Source organism: Phyllostomus hastatus, unplaced genomic scaffold (genome assembly GCF_019186645.2).
Source record: "Phyllostomus hastatus isolate PE091 unplaced genomic scaffold, TTU_PhHast_1.1 phas_contig_34, whole genome shotgun sequence".
Classification (NCBI taxonomy): Eukaryota; Metazoa; Chordata; class Mammalia; order Chiroptera; family Phyllostomidae; genus Phyllostomus; species Phyllostomus hastatus.
In genome coordinates, this window is record NW_025333857.1 from 61105305 (window position 1) to 61120206 (window position 14902).

The 14902-nt window shown below is 56.2% G+C and overlaps 1 protein-coding gene across 3 annotated transcripts in view; it reads left to right on the forward strand.

Annotated features, from left to right (window-relative positions):
- COL27A1 (collagen type XXVII alpha 1 chain) overlaps positions 1-14902 on the forward strand; it is a 129812-nt gene that overhangs the window by 108757 nt on the left and 6153 nt on the right. For 2 of the 3 annotated variants that reach the window (XM_045840704.1, XM_045840703.1), the window contains exons 42-58: positions 2087-2143; positions 2305-2358; positions 2928-2981; positions 3260-3313; positions 3742-3795; positions 3878-3985; positions 4391-4498; positions 5384-5491; positions 9551-9604; positions 10109-10171; positions 10537-10590; positions 10761-10796; positions 10924-10941; positions 11138-11173; positions 11475-11501; positions 13338-13403; positions 14394-14562. In XM_045840704.1, coding sequence (XP_045696660.1) covers positions 2087-2143; positions 2305-2358; positions 2928-2981; positions 3260-3313; positions 3742-3795; positions 3878-3985; positions 4391-4498; positions 5384-5491; positions 9551-9604; positions 10109-10171; positions 10537-10590; positions 10761-10796; positions 10924-10941; positions 11138-11173; positions 11475-11501; positions 13338-13403; positions 14394-14562 — 1120 coding nt within the window. Of the gene's footprint in view, positions 1-2086; positions 2144-2304; positions 2359-2927; positions 2982-3259; positions 3314-3741; positions 3796-3877; positions 3986-4390; positions 4499-5383; positions 5492-9550; positions 9605-10108; positions 10172-10536; positions 10591-10760; positions 10797-10923; positions 10942-11137; positions 11174-11474; positions 11502-13337; positions 13404-14393; positions 14563-14902 lie in introns of those variants that run through there. The other variant, XR_006785878.1, reaches the window with a different exon arrangement.

Sequence of the window (14902 nt, forward strand, 5' to 3'; positions counted from 1 at the left end):
GCTGACGTACACGGTGTCATTAGTTTGGTCATGTGTCCATCTGTGCAGCAGGTATTTATGGATTTATAGTGATTTATTTAGTGTAGGGGCTGCAGCACGATGCCCTGAAGAGCTCAGAAATAAAAATAGTAACATGCATGAACAGTCAGCCACAAGCTGGGAGGAAGGAGAGAGCCAGTTCCTGGGGAGACCCCCTCCCTCCAAAGCATGAAGGCCATGTGCAAGCTCTCTCCCCCAGATTTCTCCCTGACCCTTGCCGTGACTCCCATGGGAAGGTGTCGGTGTCCCACGTGAGTGGTGGAGAAACTCAGTCTCCACGATGCTCCAGGACCAGTACAGGGTCAGTGGGAGGCTGGCAGGGCCAGGGTTCAGACTGTCTGCTTTGCTAGCCAGACACAGATGCTTCAATGGGACAATATGCGGTTTAGCATGAAAATTCCCTGTGGGGCAGAAGCAGCAGCCAGAGGGCCTGGGGTGATGGGATGAGACTCTAGGGGGAAGGGCAGCAGGGGCTCCACCAGCTCTCTGGTGCTAAAAGTGCATCCCCAAACTAGAGCCATGATGTGGGGGGAGACGGAGGGATCTTTATAGCTGGCCTTTGACCCAGACCACCCTTGATTTCTGTGTGGCCTAGGCTAAGACCCTTCCTTTCCTGGGCCTCAGTTTCACCACCTGTAAAATGGGGCAATAGTCCCAGCAGCACACAGGCGCTGTATGAATCTGTGAAACAATGTATGAGGCACACCTCATGAATATTCTGGCACACAGAACACTACATAAACATGGCCCATCTTCACAGTCCCCAGTCCAGCTGCCTCCCTCCACAGCGGACTGAGCCCGAGGACAAAGAGCCACAGAGAGTGGGCGGGGCGGAAAGGGAATCCCCGCCCCCTGAGCCAGTCCCCTAGGTACAAGTGCTTCTAGGCCTGGGACCAAATCCCTTCAGTCTCTGCCCACAGGAGCCTTAGCGCCCCGGGCCAAGGTACAGACCCAGCCCTGAGGACTGAGTCGTGCCTGGGACTGGCTCCAGCCCCAGGCACGGCTCCCCTCTCCCCTGCCTCTCAAGCCTTCCCTTCAAATCGCTGCTAACCTCAAGGGTGCGCAGAGGTGCCGTGACTTGAGCCCCCTGCCCGGAATGCACCCCCTGGGAGATGACACCAGTGTCCTCTGGGGCTGGAACATTCTGAGCCCTGAGCTTCTACCCCTTGCTGTTCTGAGTACACCTTCCATGTCGCTGGCACGTGGCGTCCAGCCACCTGTCCTGCAGGTGGCCCAGGGCCCAGGGTGGTCTGCCGTGGCCCAAGGACCCCCACCCTAAATTCGGATTATATCTGAGCCACACGTCAGCCCTGCTGGTATCAGCAGCAGCAGCCGCCATCTTCACAGCCAGCCGAGGTGTGTGCCGTAATGTGCCGATAGCTGAACGCGCCCCTCCTCCCTGGACCCTCAGCAGCGCTGCCAGGCGTTACCATCCCATTTTGCAGACGGAAAACTGTCTTATGGACAAAATCCCCAACTTGGTCCTCTGCGGAGTGCAACCTGGGGCAGCCCAGGGCCTTCTCTGAGGCTCCTGTCAAGGGTGGGAGGTTTGTCCTAAGGCCGGTTCTTGGCCCGCTTGGGCTGTTGGGACTCAGTGAGTGCGCGTGTCTGGCCCAGGCAGTGCCTATGCCTGCCAGCGGTCGGAATTAGTGTCCCCCCTGCTGAGCGCCATGCAGGGACTTCTGCATTGTTTCATGAAATCCCACCCCGCGTGGGTATAGAGCTCCAAGGCCCGGTACAAAGCAGGGGGTGACCACAGCCCCAGCTCAGAGGGAGCTCGCAGCTGGAGGGTGTTGGTTTGGGGTGCTCGGGGGAGGGGAGGGTCATGAGCTCTGTTTCGTGTGCATAATCCCGGTTCCACGCTCAGGGCTGGCTTTGACCCCATGTCTGCCCCTTCCCTCTCTGGCCTCAGTCTCCTCATCTGTAACCCTGAGTAGGCTGGACTCCATCTCTGATGGAGGCCCCCGGGCCTCAGTGTGGAGTGGCTGGAATTCACACATTCACCGAGAAGAAGCCATTTGTCCCAAAGCTGTTTCTGTGTCCACAGGGTGAGCAGGGTGAGGACGGCAAGGCCGAGGGCCCCCCAGGACCACCTGGAGACCCGGTAAGGCCCCCCAGCTTCCATCCCCCAGACCCAGGGGGAGGGGGAGCCGAGCAGGGCTGAAGCTGCTTGGAGCTCCAGAGAGGATGTGGCCAGTGAGGCCCAGGTCAGGCATCCCTGCACCTGGTGACTGGCCTAAATTTGCTGTTGTCCTTGTCATTCAGGGCCCTGTGGGGGATCGAGGAGACCGTGGGGAACCAGGGGATCCTGGATACCCTGTAAGTATCAGAGCTCCTCTCTGCTGGCAGCAGAGGGGGTGTTGTGAGAGGGCACTGCTCAGCCCTAAGGCCCTGCCACGTGCTGACTGGGCTCAGAGCAGCCTTCACCAGGACATGAGCCCTCCCTCCCACCACTCCTGTCCAGGCCCGAAGCACAGCCCCTGAAAGAGGGCTCAGGGTGGAATTCCTGCTGGAAGGGGAAGGGTCTGGTCTGAGACCTTTTCTGAGGGAGGGAGAGAAGGAGGCGAAGAGAGATAGAGAGAGATAGAGAGAGAGAGAGAAGGAGGTGGGGGGAAGAGGCCCCTCGCTTCAGAGGGCCTCCGTCGCCCCATCTGCAGCCAGGAACGGCCCTCCCAGCAGAAGCAGTGGGCAGAGGCAGGAGACAAGCCACAGAATGAGCACCGGGCCCCCAGCAGGCCCTTTACCTCCCCTCCACCCAGATGAGGGAGCTGGAGCTCAGGGGGACAGTGACACACAGCTAGGAACAGCAAGGGCTTCCTGGGGCTCCTCCAGGCTGAGAGTCGCCCCCTCCAAAAATGGCCCCTCACCTCTCTCTCCTTGGCTTCCAGGGACAGGAGGGCGTACAAGGCCTCTGTGGAAACCCGGGCCAGCAGGGCCTGCCTGTGAGTGGTGCTCCCAGTCCTGCCCCCTCCTGCCCTGGGTGGGGGTGGAGCCGCCATGGGGGAAATGAATAAATGGGCCCTTTAAAGGTTAAAGGGACCCTCCCTGCAGGAGGGCCTGGGGTAGCCCATCCTGGTTTCTCCTGCCTTGACCCTGGGGGCACCCCCAGAGCCTGCACCCCCAAACCCCTCCCCACCCCTCCCCCTCCAGGCGGAGACTGGCCACCCTCCCCGGGAAAGAACCCCGGGGCTGCCTTGCGTCATCTCACCTTGGTTTGCAGGGGCATCCGGGACCCCGGGGGCGGCCGGGCCCCAAAGGATCAAAAGGGGAAGAGGTAAGAGGGCTGGGTGTCTCCGGAGGGGAGACAGGGGCCCCAGGAAGGGGAAACACTGGCCCAGGCACACAGCAAGGGGGAGGCAGGGCTAGCAGGTCTGTAGGAAAGGGAGGTGAACCTCAGGTAGGATCGAATGGACTGGACAGTGCTGGGCCCAAGCCAATGGCCAGAGCCTCTGCAGCAGGAGACCAGTGAGAGACCAGCCCAGAGCAGGGCCAGTGACAACACCGGCAGGTTCCAAGGCCAGCCCTGCCCCTGGGCTTCCAGGCCAGACACTTGGGCCCCTTTGCAGATTCCGAGGCCGAGGTCCTGGAGGTGGAGGGTCCAGCCACACAGGGGCCTGTGGTCCTCTCACTGCCCTGCTTCCAGAGCTCCTGGGCCCTGCGCCTCCCCACACAGCCTCCCTCACCTGCCCCTTGGCTTTTCAGGGACCAAAGGGAAAGCAAGGCAAGGCCGGGGCCCCTGGACGGAGGGGGATCCAGGTGAGTGGCCCACAGCTGCGCCTCTCCTACCCACCTCCCTGCCCTCCCCAGAAGCCCTCACCAGCTTCTCGTGTCCCCGCAGGGTCTGCAGGGCCTGCCAGGGCCCCGGGGCGTGGTGGGGAGACAGGGCCCCGAAGGTGTTGCTGGACCAGATGGGCTTCCCGGCAGGGATGGTCAACCAGGGCAGCAGGTGAGCAGGGCTTGGGCATCTCCCTTTGAGATGAGGTGTGTTGGGGGTGGAGGGATTTGGAAACTTGGATGGGGCAGAACCGACATACCCAGATGTTCCCTATGTGGGCAATCGCCTCATTGCTTGGGACCTGGGGTGTGGCCCTTCTGGCCGTCTCTCCTCCATGCTGGCACCCAGAAGGTCATGCCCTGCCCAGGGGATGAGCGTCTGGTTTTTAAGATCCCTCCCTTTTCCTACTCCGAAGCCCTCAGCCACATACCTGCTGGTCCAGGGAGATCTCCACCCTAGAGTCTGAGCTCCCTGCCTCCAGCCCCACCCAGAAGCCACCCAGGCTTCCGGCCATCCTGCCTCCTTGGTTGCATCTCCTGAAACATGAGAGATCTTCCTTGCTTTCCTTCTTTGCAGGGGGAACAAGGAGATGATGGGGCCCCTGGCCCCGTGGGCCCTGCTGGGAAGAGGGGAAATCCAGGTGTGGCTGGCTTGCCCGGAGCACAGGGACCCCCAGGATTCAAGGTCAGACACTTATTGATCCACTCAGCCACCCTTCACCCTTTCTGCCGTGGCACTGACTATAATGACATTGGCTATAATGCTGACGTGGGCATCCATGTCCCGGGGCCTGTGTGGAAATGGGGTCCACATTGCCGACCTTTCTTAGGGGTTGCTGTCCTAGCTTGAACCTAACTTAAAGGATAGTTTGTTCAGGCAGCTATAAAACTGCCCCCTAACCAGGCCCTGATCCCTCGGCCGGTTTTTTAGTTATCCCTGGGCGCCCTCTTATGGATCTTTGTGGAACAACAGCCGTTGCTTGCTGCAGGGACCCTCCTCCAAGGCACCTTATTTAGAAAGCAGCCTTGAGCAATTTGGTGGGGGAGACAGCTGAGTCAGTCTGAGCCCAGGGCTAGATACTGGAGGAAGAATGAGATGAATGAATCAGACAGAGCTCTTGCCATTTCTGAACTCAAGGTTTAGTTGGAGAGCTTAGAACAGCCTCAGGAGGACAGCGAGCAGGGGAAGAGGCAGCCTTGGCCCAGAGAAAATTAAAATGAGGAAAGGGGAGGTGGTTTTCTAGCAGGAGGAGCAGCGTGAGCAGAAGTACGGAGATGGGAACTTCAGGTTCCATTGGGGAGAAACGATGAAGACAGGCAGCGTGCAGAGTAGAGGGCAAGGGAGGCCTTGAATGCCCGAGGAAGGAAAGAGACTTCACTTCCTCTTGAGGAGGCTGAAGTTTTGAGGCCCCTCCAGGCCTATCGAGGAGCCCCAGCCTTCTGAGATCTCAATGGGCCCTGTGGAATCACTGTTCTGTCTCTGCTAGGGCCCCCCCTTCCCCTTTCTTCCCCTTCCCTGCCCCGGAACCTCTTCCCCCTCTGACTGGTCATTTTGGTCTATTTCTTAAAGGGTGAAAGTGGATTACCCGGGCAGGTGGGTCCCCCCGGGAAGCGAGGGACAGAGGGCGGAACAGGGCTTCCTGGGAACCAGGGGGAGCCTGGATCCAAAGGCCAGCCGGTGAGTGAACCCCAGGAAGCATACACGCTCACTTGCTCTCTTGCGCGCACCAACGCTCGAGTTCCCTCCTGCGTGCACACAGGCCCAGGAGCCACCTGCCTGCTGTGTGACAAGGGCAGAGCCACACCCTCCCTGGGTACCAGATACCATCCTGCCTCCCTGGGGTGCAGTGGGTGGGAGGAGGCTGAGAAATGAGACCTGAGGGGTCCCTTCAGAATGGAGAGAGGTGGGTCACAACCACATAATCAGCCTTACATCCATTGAAAGACCGGAACCTGGAACTTTAAAGCTTCCCATGAAGAGAACCCTGGGCTCAGGTCACTTCGCTGGTGAGTGAGTTCTAGCAAACATTTATGGAAAAATTAATACCAAGGCTGCATAAACTCTTCCCAAAAAGTAGAGAGGAGAGAATACTTCCCAACACATTCTACGAGGGTAATATTAATCTGATGTCAAAGTCAGACGAGACATTCCGAGAAAAGCAAACTACAGACCAACATACGTCATAAATAGAATAAAAAATTCTCAACACAGCCCTGGCTGGTGTAGCTCAGTGGATTGAGCATGGGCCTGTGAACCAAAGGGTTGCCGGTTCAATTCCCAGTCAGGGCACATGCCTGGGTTGTGGGCCAGGTTCCCAGTAGGGGGCACTTGAGAGGCAACCACACATCAATGCTTCTCTCGCTCTTTCTCCTTCCCTTCTCCTCGCTCTAAAAATAAACAAACAAAATCTTTTTTAAAAATTCTCAATATGATTTTAGAGAAGTGAATCTAAGAATATGTTCAAAAGGATAGTACATTAAGATCCAGCGAAGTTTATCCCAAGAATGCAAGGGTGGTATAATATTTGAAAATAAATCAATATAATTCACCACATTAACAAACTAAAAGAGAAAACCCATTAGATCGTCTCAGTAGATGCAGGGAAAGGATTTGACAAGATCCAACCATGTTTCTGATAAAAACTCTCAACAAACTCGTTATAGGGAAGAACTTCCTCAACCGATAAAGGGCATCCATGAAAAACCTACAGTTAACACCATTCTTAACAGCGAATGACTGAGCATTGTTCCCCAGCGCTAGTGCATGGAGGCTCCGGAAAAGTCCTGGGGACTGAAGATCTACCTCTATGAGCAGAGGGCAGGGAAAGACCAAAGAGAGAGGCTGGCCACTCCGGTCTGGTGACTCCCAATGTTTATTAAGGGACACACATACAAGGCATGTCTTCGGCAGCCACAAGATGAAATGGACCACCATGCCCCTTGGCAGGGGCCAACGAATCATATAGAGTAAACAGGAGAATGAGTCACAGGTGCTATTAGTATATGGATGCTACCAGGTATGAGCAATTACTTCACATGCTTGACCAGGTCAGAACAACAGCCTGCTCCAGGAACCAGCATGTAGTAGGAGGCCTGGGAAGGGTGTTGATTTCTGTCAGAATGAATACCGATTACTCTCACAGCCTCAAAGGGGCGTATGTGGTCAGCAGCACCCCCTCCTGGCCCAGCGGCCATGTCGTGGAACTGTCTCTCTAGCACACTCAGAGAGCTAAGACAAATCAAAGACTCTGCTCTCACTGACCCTGTTCGACACTGTGCTGGCCACTCTAGCCCATGCAGTAAGACCAGAAGAAGAAATAAAAAGCATTCACACCAAAAAGGAAGAAGTGAAGCTCTCCGTGTGTGGATGAAATGACCACCTGTGTGGAAAACCAGCAGCGACTAGAATATGTGGGTTTTGCCAGGTGGCAGGACACCTGCTCAGCATGCACAGAGTTGAGTTTCCCTACGTGGGCACCAAGCAATTAGAATTTGACATCTAAAAAGCGATACTAGTTGTAATAGCATAAAACTATGAAACACTTAGGAATACATCAGACAACAGATGTGCAAGGCATGTACACTATAAACTACAAGGCACTGCTGAGACAAGCGGAGGAAGACCTAGACGGATAGATGGATAGACTGTGTTCGTTGGTCAAAAGACTCAGTATCGTTAAATGTCCGTTTTCCTCCAGTTGGTCTCTGGGTTCAGAACAGTCTCAGTCAAAATTCCATTTTGGCTTTTCTGAAAGAAAATAACAAGCAGATTCTACAGTGCACTTGGGAAAAATGACCTAGAATAACCAAAAGAACTTGGAAAAAGAAGAGTGAAGTTGAAAGAATAACAGCAGTTGACTTTAAGACTTACAATGTTATGGCAATCAGCCAAGTATTGGGAGGGCCATACAGGAACAGAGTAGAAATGTATTTGTACGTGTATGGACCCTGATTTTCGACAAAGGCACAGCAGCAATTCAGTAGATACAGAATAGTCTTTTTCACAAGTGGTGCCTGAACAGTTGAATACCTCGTGCCACATACAAAAATTAACTCAACATGGATCATACACCAAGTATAAGACCTAAAATGCTACAACTTTTCAAAGAAAGCATGGAAGAAAATGTTTGAGACCTTGGGCTATACAAAGATTTGTTAGATATAACACCAAAAGCACGATCCATAAAAGAAAATTTGATCAGCCCCGGCTGGTGTGACTCAGTAGATGGAGCACCGGCTTGTGAATCAAAGGGTCGTTGGTTTGATTCCCAATCAGGCCACATGCCTGGGTCGCGGGCCAGGCCCCCAGTAGGGGGAGCATGAGAGGTGACCACACACTGATATTTCTCTCCCTCTCTTTGTCCCTCCCTTCCCCTTGCTCTAAAAATAAATAAATAAACTTTTATTAAAAAATAAGTAATATAACTTTTTTTAAAAAAAGAAAAGATTTGATCAATGGAACTTCATCAAAATGTAAAACTTTTGCCATTCAATGGAGGATGTTAAGAGAATAAACAGACAAGCCACATACTAGGAGGAAGTATAAATCATACATTTGGTAAAGAATTTCCAACTAGCATATATAAAGAACTCCCAAAACTCAGTAGTAAGCCCTGGCTCAGTGGCTCAGTGGCTCAGCTGGCTGGAGTGCTGGCCAGCACACCAAAAGCTTGTGGGTTTGATCCCTGGTCGGGGTTCACACTTAGGTTGCAGGTTTGATCTCTGGTCAGGGTGCTTATGGGAGGCAGCCGACCAATGTCTCGCTCACATCAATGTTTCTCTCTCTCCCTCCCTCTCTCTAAAATCAATAAATATATCCTTGAATTTTTTTTTAAAAATCCCTCAAACAATAGGGAAAGAAGCAGCCCAATTAAAAAATGGGGCAAAAGATTTTAACAGACACTTCAAGAAAGATATACATATGGCAAATGCGTGAAAACAAGATCAGTATCATTAGTTATTAGGTAAATGCTCGCTAAAGCCACCATAAAATGCTACCGCACACGAATTAGAACGGTGAACATGTTGAAAGACTGACCACACCGAGAGTTGGCAAGAATGCAATCGGCTGGAACTCTCATGCCCCACTAATAGGACTGCAAACTGGCACAACCTCTTTGGAAAACAGCTGGGCAGTTTCTTTAAAGTTGAGCCCCACACCTACCACACGGTTCGGGCCTCCGGAGTTGCTCCCACCTGAACTGAATCTAGCACACTCCCCAGGACGGTGGCTGTGTGACGTTGAGCCGGTCCTTGCCCTTTCTGAGCCTCAGTGGCTCAGCTGTGAGCAGGGCATATGGGGCTTCCCCCGGCTGATGTGGGACGCGTGTGCGTGGTGGCGCATGCCCGGTGCCTGGCACATAGCAGGCCCTCAGCCAGTGCGGTTACTTTCTAGGAGATCATTCCTTAATAGTGCTTTCGAGATGGGTTGGGAAGCATTTGTGGGTCCTTTCATTCTCTTCCTAGATCTGGGACAGGAGATCCTGAGTGTTCTAGAGGGTTCCTCGGGGAGCGCCTGAGCTGGCCTCTGCTTTCTCATCTGACAGACAGCACAGGCTCTCACCCCCAGGAAGCCAGGCTGACCTGGTTTCTCGTCTGAACTGTTCGTGCTCATCTGTCCATCTCATGAGAGAGTGGCTCATGTCCCTGGGAAGAGGCAGGCCCAGGGGCTTGGGCAACTGGCCAGGCACCCTCGTCCTGGCCCCACTCACACCCTCCCATCCTGCTCTCCCCACAGGGTGACTCTGGCGAGATGGGCTTCCCAGGAATGGCTGGCCTCTTTGGACCCAAGGTACAGATTCCCATCTGCGCTGTTCCCATTGGGGTCCCGTCCATGTACCTGCTCGTTCCTTTATGCATTAAGCAAATGTTTCTCCAGCACTTGCAGTGTGGGCTGGCACACAACCAGCCCCAAGCGTGGGCCTCCTGTACCCCGGTCTCCCATTGCAGCCAGCCTGGGTTCTAAGCCCAGCCCCACCGTTATCTACCTGCTTTGTACCTTGGTCGAGCCACGTGGTCTCTCCAAGCCTCAGTGTCCTCATCTACAAAAATGGGAGTAATGACAGGAGAGGGTAGCCATTAAGTTAAGCCCAGACACACACCACCCAGCACCGAGTCTGCACACTGGTACCTGCTTAGTAACTGTGGACGTTTGCTACTGTTTCTGGGGCCTCTCAGGCAAGGCCTGGCGTGACAGGAAGGCCAGAGGTTGGCCAGGCCCCAGGGGTTGAGCGGAGCTGCCGGGGCCGCTACCGGTGGCCACCAGACAAATACAGCCTTTGTCTGCCTCCTGCAGGGGCCCCCTGGAGACATGGGCTTCAAAGGCATCCAGGGCCCTCGGGGGCCTCCTGGCTTGATGGTGAGTCCCCTCCCTCCCTGTCCCACTGAGGACAGTGGCCCAGGTCTAAGGCTGGCCGGCCATCTGCTGGGTGGACGCACGTCTTCCTCTTGCTCCTTCAGTCCCGAGCCCTGCTCTGCCCACAGTCTTCCCTCCCGCTTCCACACCTTTGCCTCCACTGCCCCTACCGGCTGGGCTGCCGTCCTTCCGCCCTTCCCCTCCCTTCCCCCACTCTTGTAGCCCACCCCAAGGAACATAGGAGGGGTTTGGGAGGTGCATGGCCTGGCCCCTGCTTGAGGAGGTCTCCACTCTGTACCCTGGGGACACTTCCTGTCCCTGTGACTGTTCCCCAGTCGAGGGCGCATAAGCCTTTTTCTCTCCTTTAGGGAAAAGAAGGCATCATTGGGCCCCTTGGGACCTTGGGACCTTCAGGACGCCCGGTATGTGCAGGAGGTTGACCAAAAAGACCGCTCCTTCCCCTTCCCTTCCTGGTTCCAGACCGTCTCTGCGACCTGGAGCTGGCTTGAGCCTTGAGCCTCTGTTTCCCAGTCTGGGAAATGGGGCTTCCCCCAGAGCCCTCTCCCACTGGGCTATGGTTTGTTTATTGCAGGGTCCAAAGGGCGACAAAGGCAGCCAAGGGAACTTGGTGAGTGGATGGGCTTGGGGGGGTCCGTGCTGCAGGGGGCAGGGGCAGGGGGGGGAGTTTTGTGGTATATGGGCGTAGCTCAGCCGGCATCTCCTAACCCTCCCTTCCTGCTTCTGTCTCCATCCAGGGATTGCAAGGTCCGAGGGTGAGTGGGCTGGGGTGTGAGGGCTGCTGGGGGCTGGGGGGTGGCGTGGGACTGGGCAGGCACTCCGTATTCCGTCTGCACCCATCGATGCCAGGGCTGCCGATGCGCCCAGGTCGTAGGTCTGCTCTGGGAGACTCCGGGTGGGGGAAGATGGGAGGCATTTAACCAAGGCCTCACTGTTCTCCTCTTCCCCCAGGGTCCTCCAGGCCCCAGAGGGCGACCTGGCCCGCCGGTAGGTCACCACCACTGCATGCTCGGCACACATTGAACTCTGGAGCAGGAGGTGGGGTCCCTTTGAATGAGACCCAGGGGTTTGCTGGCAGGCACTTGTCGTGGCCCTAACCTTACAGACTCGCAAGCTGCTTGTACTGCACAGACTCTTAGGAGAGTGTAGACCACCCTGGTGGGACCTCCAGGGAAGCAGACATCAGCTTGGTGGGTCCTCCCATGCCCAACTGCCCCTCCAGTGTCCTGACAGCCCCCAAGGGTCCAGCCCCCATCAAATGCTGACCCAGCCTCTTCTTTTTTTGCAGGGGCCTCCAGGGAGCCCCATCCGCTTTGTAAGTTGGAGAACTTTTCCTTTCTTCTGCTTGGGTAAGGCCTGGGGAGGGGGTAGTTTGGCAGCTGACCCCTCTCTGGCCACGGCGACTAGAACCCTAAGCTGCGCCTGGGCATGCCTGTGTCCTTCTGTCACTCCCTATTGGACCCTGGGTTCTGAAGCAGCAGAAAGAACCCTGGGCTGGGAGGCAGGAAACCCAGATTTTAGCTGGGACGAGCCCCTGGCCGTGGACCCAGGAAGACGCCCCACCCGCCGGGCTCCTGGGTCCCGTTGGTGCTCTCACCAATCAGCTGATGGCTGAGGATTCTTTCCCGTCAGATCCTGAGTCCAGAGAGGGAGCAGACCGGGGGCTCTGTGTCCTTCCCTGCTAGGGACTGCGGCCCCGTCTGGAAGAGTGGCCCCCTCCCAAGCCCTCTGACACTTCCGTCCCTGGGTTGCTGCTGCGCTGATTGACCGTTAGAATCAGGCCCTGACGGCGGCCCAGGAAGTGGCCAAGGGGAAAGAGTGGGAACCCTCGGGTCACAAGCCACTTGGAATCTCTGGTCCTTCTCGTCTCGGCTTCTCATTGGCCCTCCTGCATCACCCACGACAGTGGAATGGCAGCTGGGCCTCTCCCTGGATCCTTCCCCAAATCTTTCTCATCAATGAGGAAGCCAGCGAAGGAAAGGGATGAGATCCAGGAAAAACCCTGTCCCTCTAAAAAAATGGAAAAGTAGAGGATTTTGAATTTTTTCTACTAACCCAACTGGCTGAGTGCTTGTTCCATGCCAGACACCATCAGGGGTGCTTTTCGTGTATTCACTCATTTATTCCTCTCACCAGTTCATTGTTAGTCCCAATAGGAGAGAACTGGGGCAGAGAGGTGAAGCAACATGCCCCAGATTATGCGGCAAATAAAGAGCAGAGCTGGGATTTGAACTTGAGAAGGATTGCCTCCAGAGGCCCAGCTCCGGACCCCAATCCTGGGCTTCGCTCGCTGTCAGATTCTGTCCCTTGCTGTTTTCACAGCAAGACTGCAGCTTCTGGCGAGCCTGGTGTGAGGGTTGGAGCCCCAAGTGTACATTAGACAGTCACAGTGCAAGCCGAAGGAGGCACGAGGGATGGGAATACAGAGAGGGCGCTGCAGCGCCTGGGCGCGGAGCACTAGGAGAGTTCCCACTGCCGCTGCCATCTGTGGAACGTGTGTCAACCAAGACTGCTGATGATAGGGACTAGATGATTGTTTGCTGGGAGCGGCTGTCCTGTGCATTGTAGGACGTTTAGCAGCATCCCTGGTTTCTACCCATAGGTGCCAGTAACACCCCCGCCTCCAGGTTTGACAGCAATAACTGTCTCCAGGCATTGTCAGATGTCCACTAGGGGGCAACATCGGCCCTGGCTGAGAACCACTGGTGTAGCAGTTAGCCCGCCAGATGGAGCTCTGGGGAGGGAGGAAGAGTTCCTGGGATTCCGAGAAACACGTGCAAAGGCCCTGCGGCTAGACAGATCATGGCATTTAGGAACTTAGAAGTGTGGTAGCGTGTTGTGCACAGACTAGATGTGGGAGAGAGGAGGGCCAGGGACCACAGCCCTCAAGCCAGGTCTTGTAACCACACTGAAGAGTTTGAACTTAATCCTAAGGGCCATGGAGAGCTATTGAAGTGCCTGCAGGAAGGGAGTGGAGGCTCTGGCTCTGTTTGCAAGGGGAGCAAGGGTGGAGCTCCACAGAGGACGTGTGGCTTGGCCAGGACCCTGCTGGGGCAGGTGGGGTGGGAGAGCGCTTGCTCAGGCCCTGGGGCTCCTGCCTGGGGGGCCAGGGGGGCCAGGATGCACACCCTGTCTTCTTCTCCCTGCACAGCAACAAGATGACCTTGGGGCAGCTTTCCAGACGTGGATGGACACTAGTGGAGCACTGAGAGCAGAGGTACGGCCAGGAGCCCTACCCATATGGGAACCCTTCCTGGGGGACACAGAAATAATGGCCCGCGTGTGGCCAAGGCCCCCATGCACGTGGCCTGCTCCGAGTGTTTCAAAGCCCTGGATGGCATCTCACAACACAGATGGGGAGGGCTGCTGTTGAGGCTCAGAGCAGGCGGAGGCACGTCCACAGTCCCATGACCAGCCCCTGAGCCCTCTTTGCGTTCCTGCAAAGCCCTCTCAGGGTGTCCGAGTTCTTGCTGGCCTGAGTCAGGATGAGATGCCCAGTCCGACCAGAGCCCATAGCAGCTTCCCACGGGTCAGTCCCACAGTCGTCAGGAGCAGAAAGCTCCTGGTCATCCCCCAGGGCCCTGGCCTGTGGTCACCTCAGCTCCAAGACTCCAGGCTGAGAAGGCTGTCGATGCCCTCTAGTCAAACTTGAACACCTGCCAAGAGTGCCCTTTGCTGCCTTGCCTTCTTCCCAAGATGGGGAACTCAACCCCACCCCACCCCATCCCCGCTCGGACCTCCTACACGCATTTCCGTACGTTCCCTGAGCTGGATGCCAGGAACGCTGCTGTCCAGCCTGCTTTCTCAGGGCTCACGGTCCAGAGGGCAGGGCAGTACGGGCGAGCCCATTATCTTCCCCCCACGGGGATAGGGGTCTGTGGGAAGACCTCCAGCAACCCCTCCATTCCCCAGGGCTCTGCACACATGCCTGCCTTGCTCATGGACATCTGCCCAGCCTGCACCTGCTGCCGGGCTGCCCTCCCCTCCCCTCAAGCCTCTAAGCCCCCATGGTGGCAGCATCTCCCTGTCCATCCCTGGACCCCGGTTTCTTCATCCAAGCAGAACAGACCCAACCCCTGCCCCAGCCATGCTCCTGGGGGCTCAGAGATGTCCCCCAGATATCGACAACTTGGGGCTGTGAAGGCTCAGACCCTGGGCTGAGCCAGGACCTCGAGGAGCCCATGGCCATACTCTCTCCTCATATCAGGTTTACAGCCACCCGGACCGGCTGGTGCTGGACCAGGGAGGGGAGATATTTAAAACCTTACACTACCTCAGCAACCTCATCCAGAGCATCAAGACTCCCCTGGGCACCAAAGAGAACCCTGCCCGGGTCTGCCGGGACCTCATGGACTGTGAGCAGAAGATGGCAGACGGTACGAGGGCCTGCGGGTCTGGAGAGAGGAGGTCCTGCCCCGGGGGGTGGCGTGGGACAGGGACAGAGGGGTTCCAGGAGGAGCGGGGGGAGATGGAGCTTTGACCCACCCAGGCCAAGTTTCTGTTCTCAGAGAGACAGGCACATGATCAGTCATTTATTCGCTCAACCAACAGTCACTGAACCCTGACATGCCCTGTGCTCCCTGGGGGCAGGGTATAGTGGGAAGCCCCGAGGAGTGGTTCTGCCCTTCCAGAGCCCACAGACCATCAGGCTGGGCGCAGCCGTTTCAGTGCAACAAGACCAGAGCTGTGGCAGAAAAAGCCCCCACGGGCCAGGAG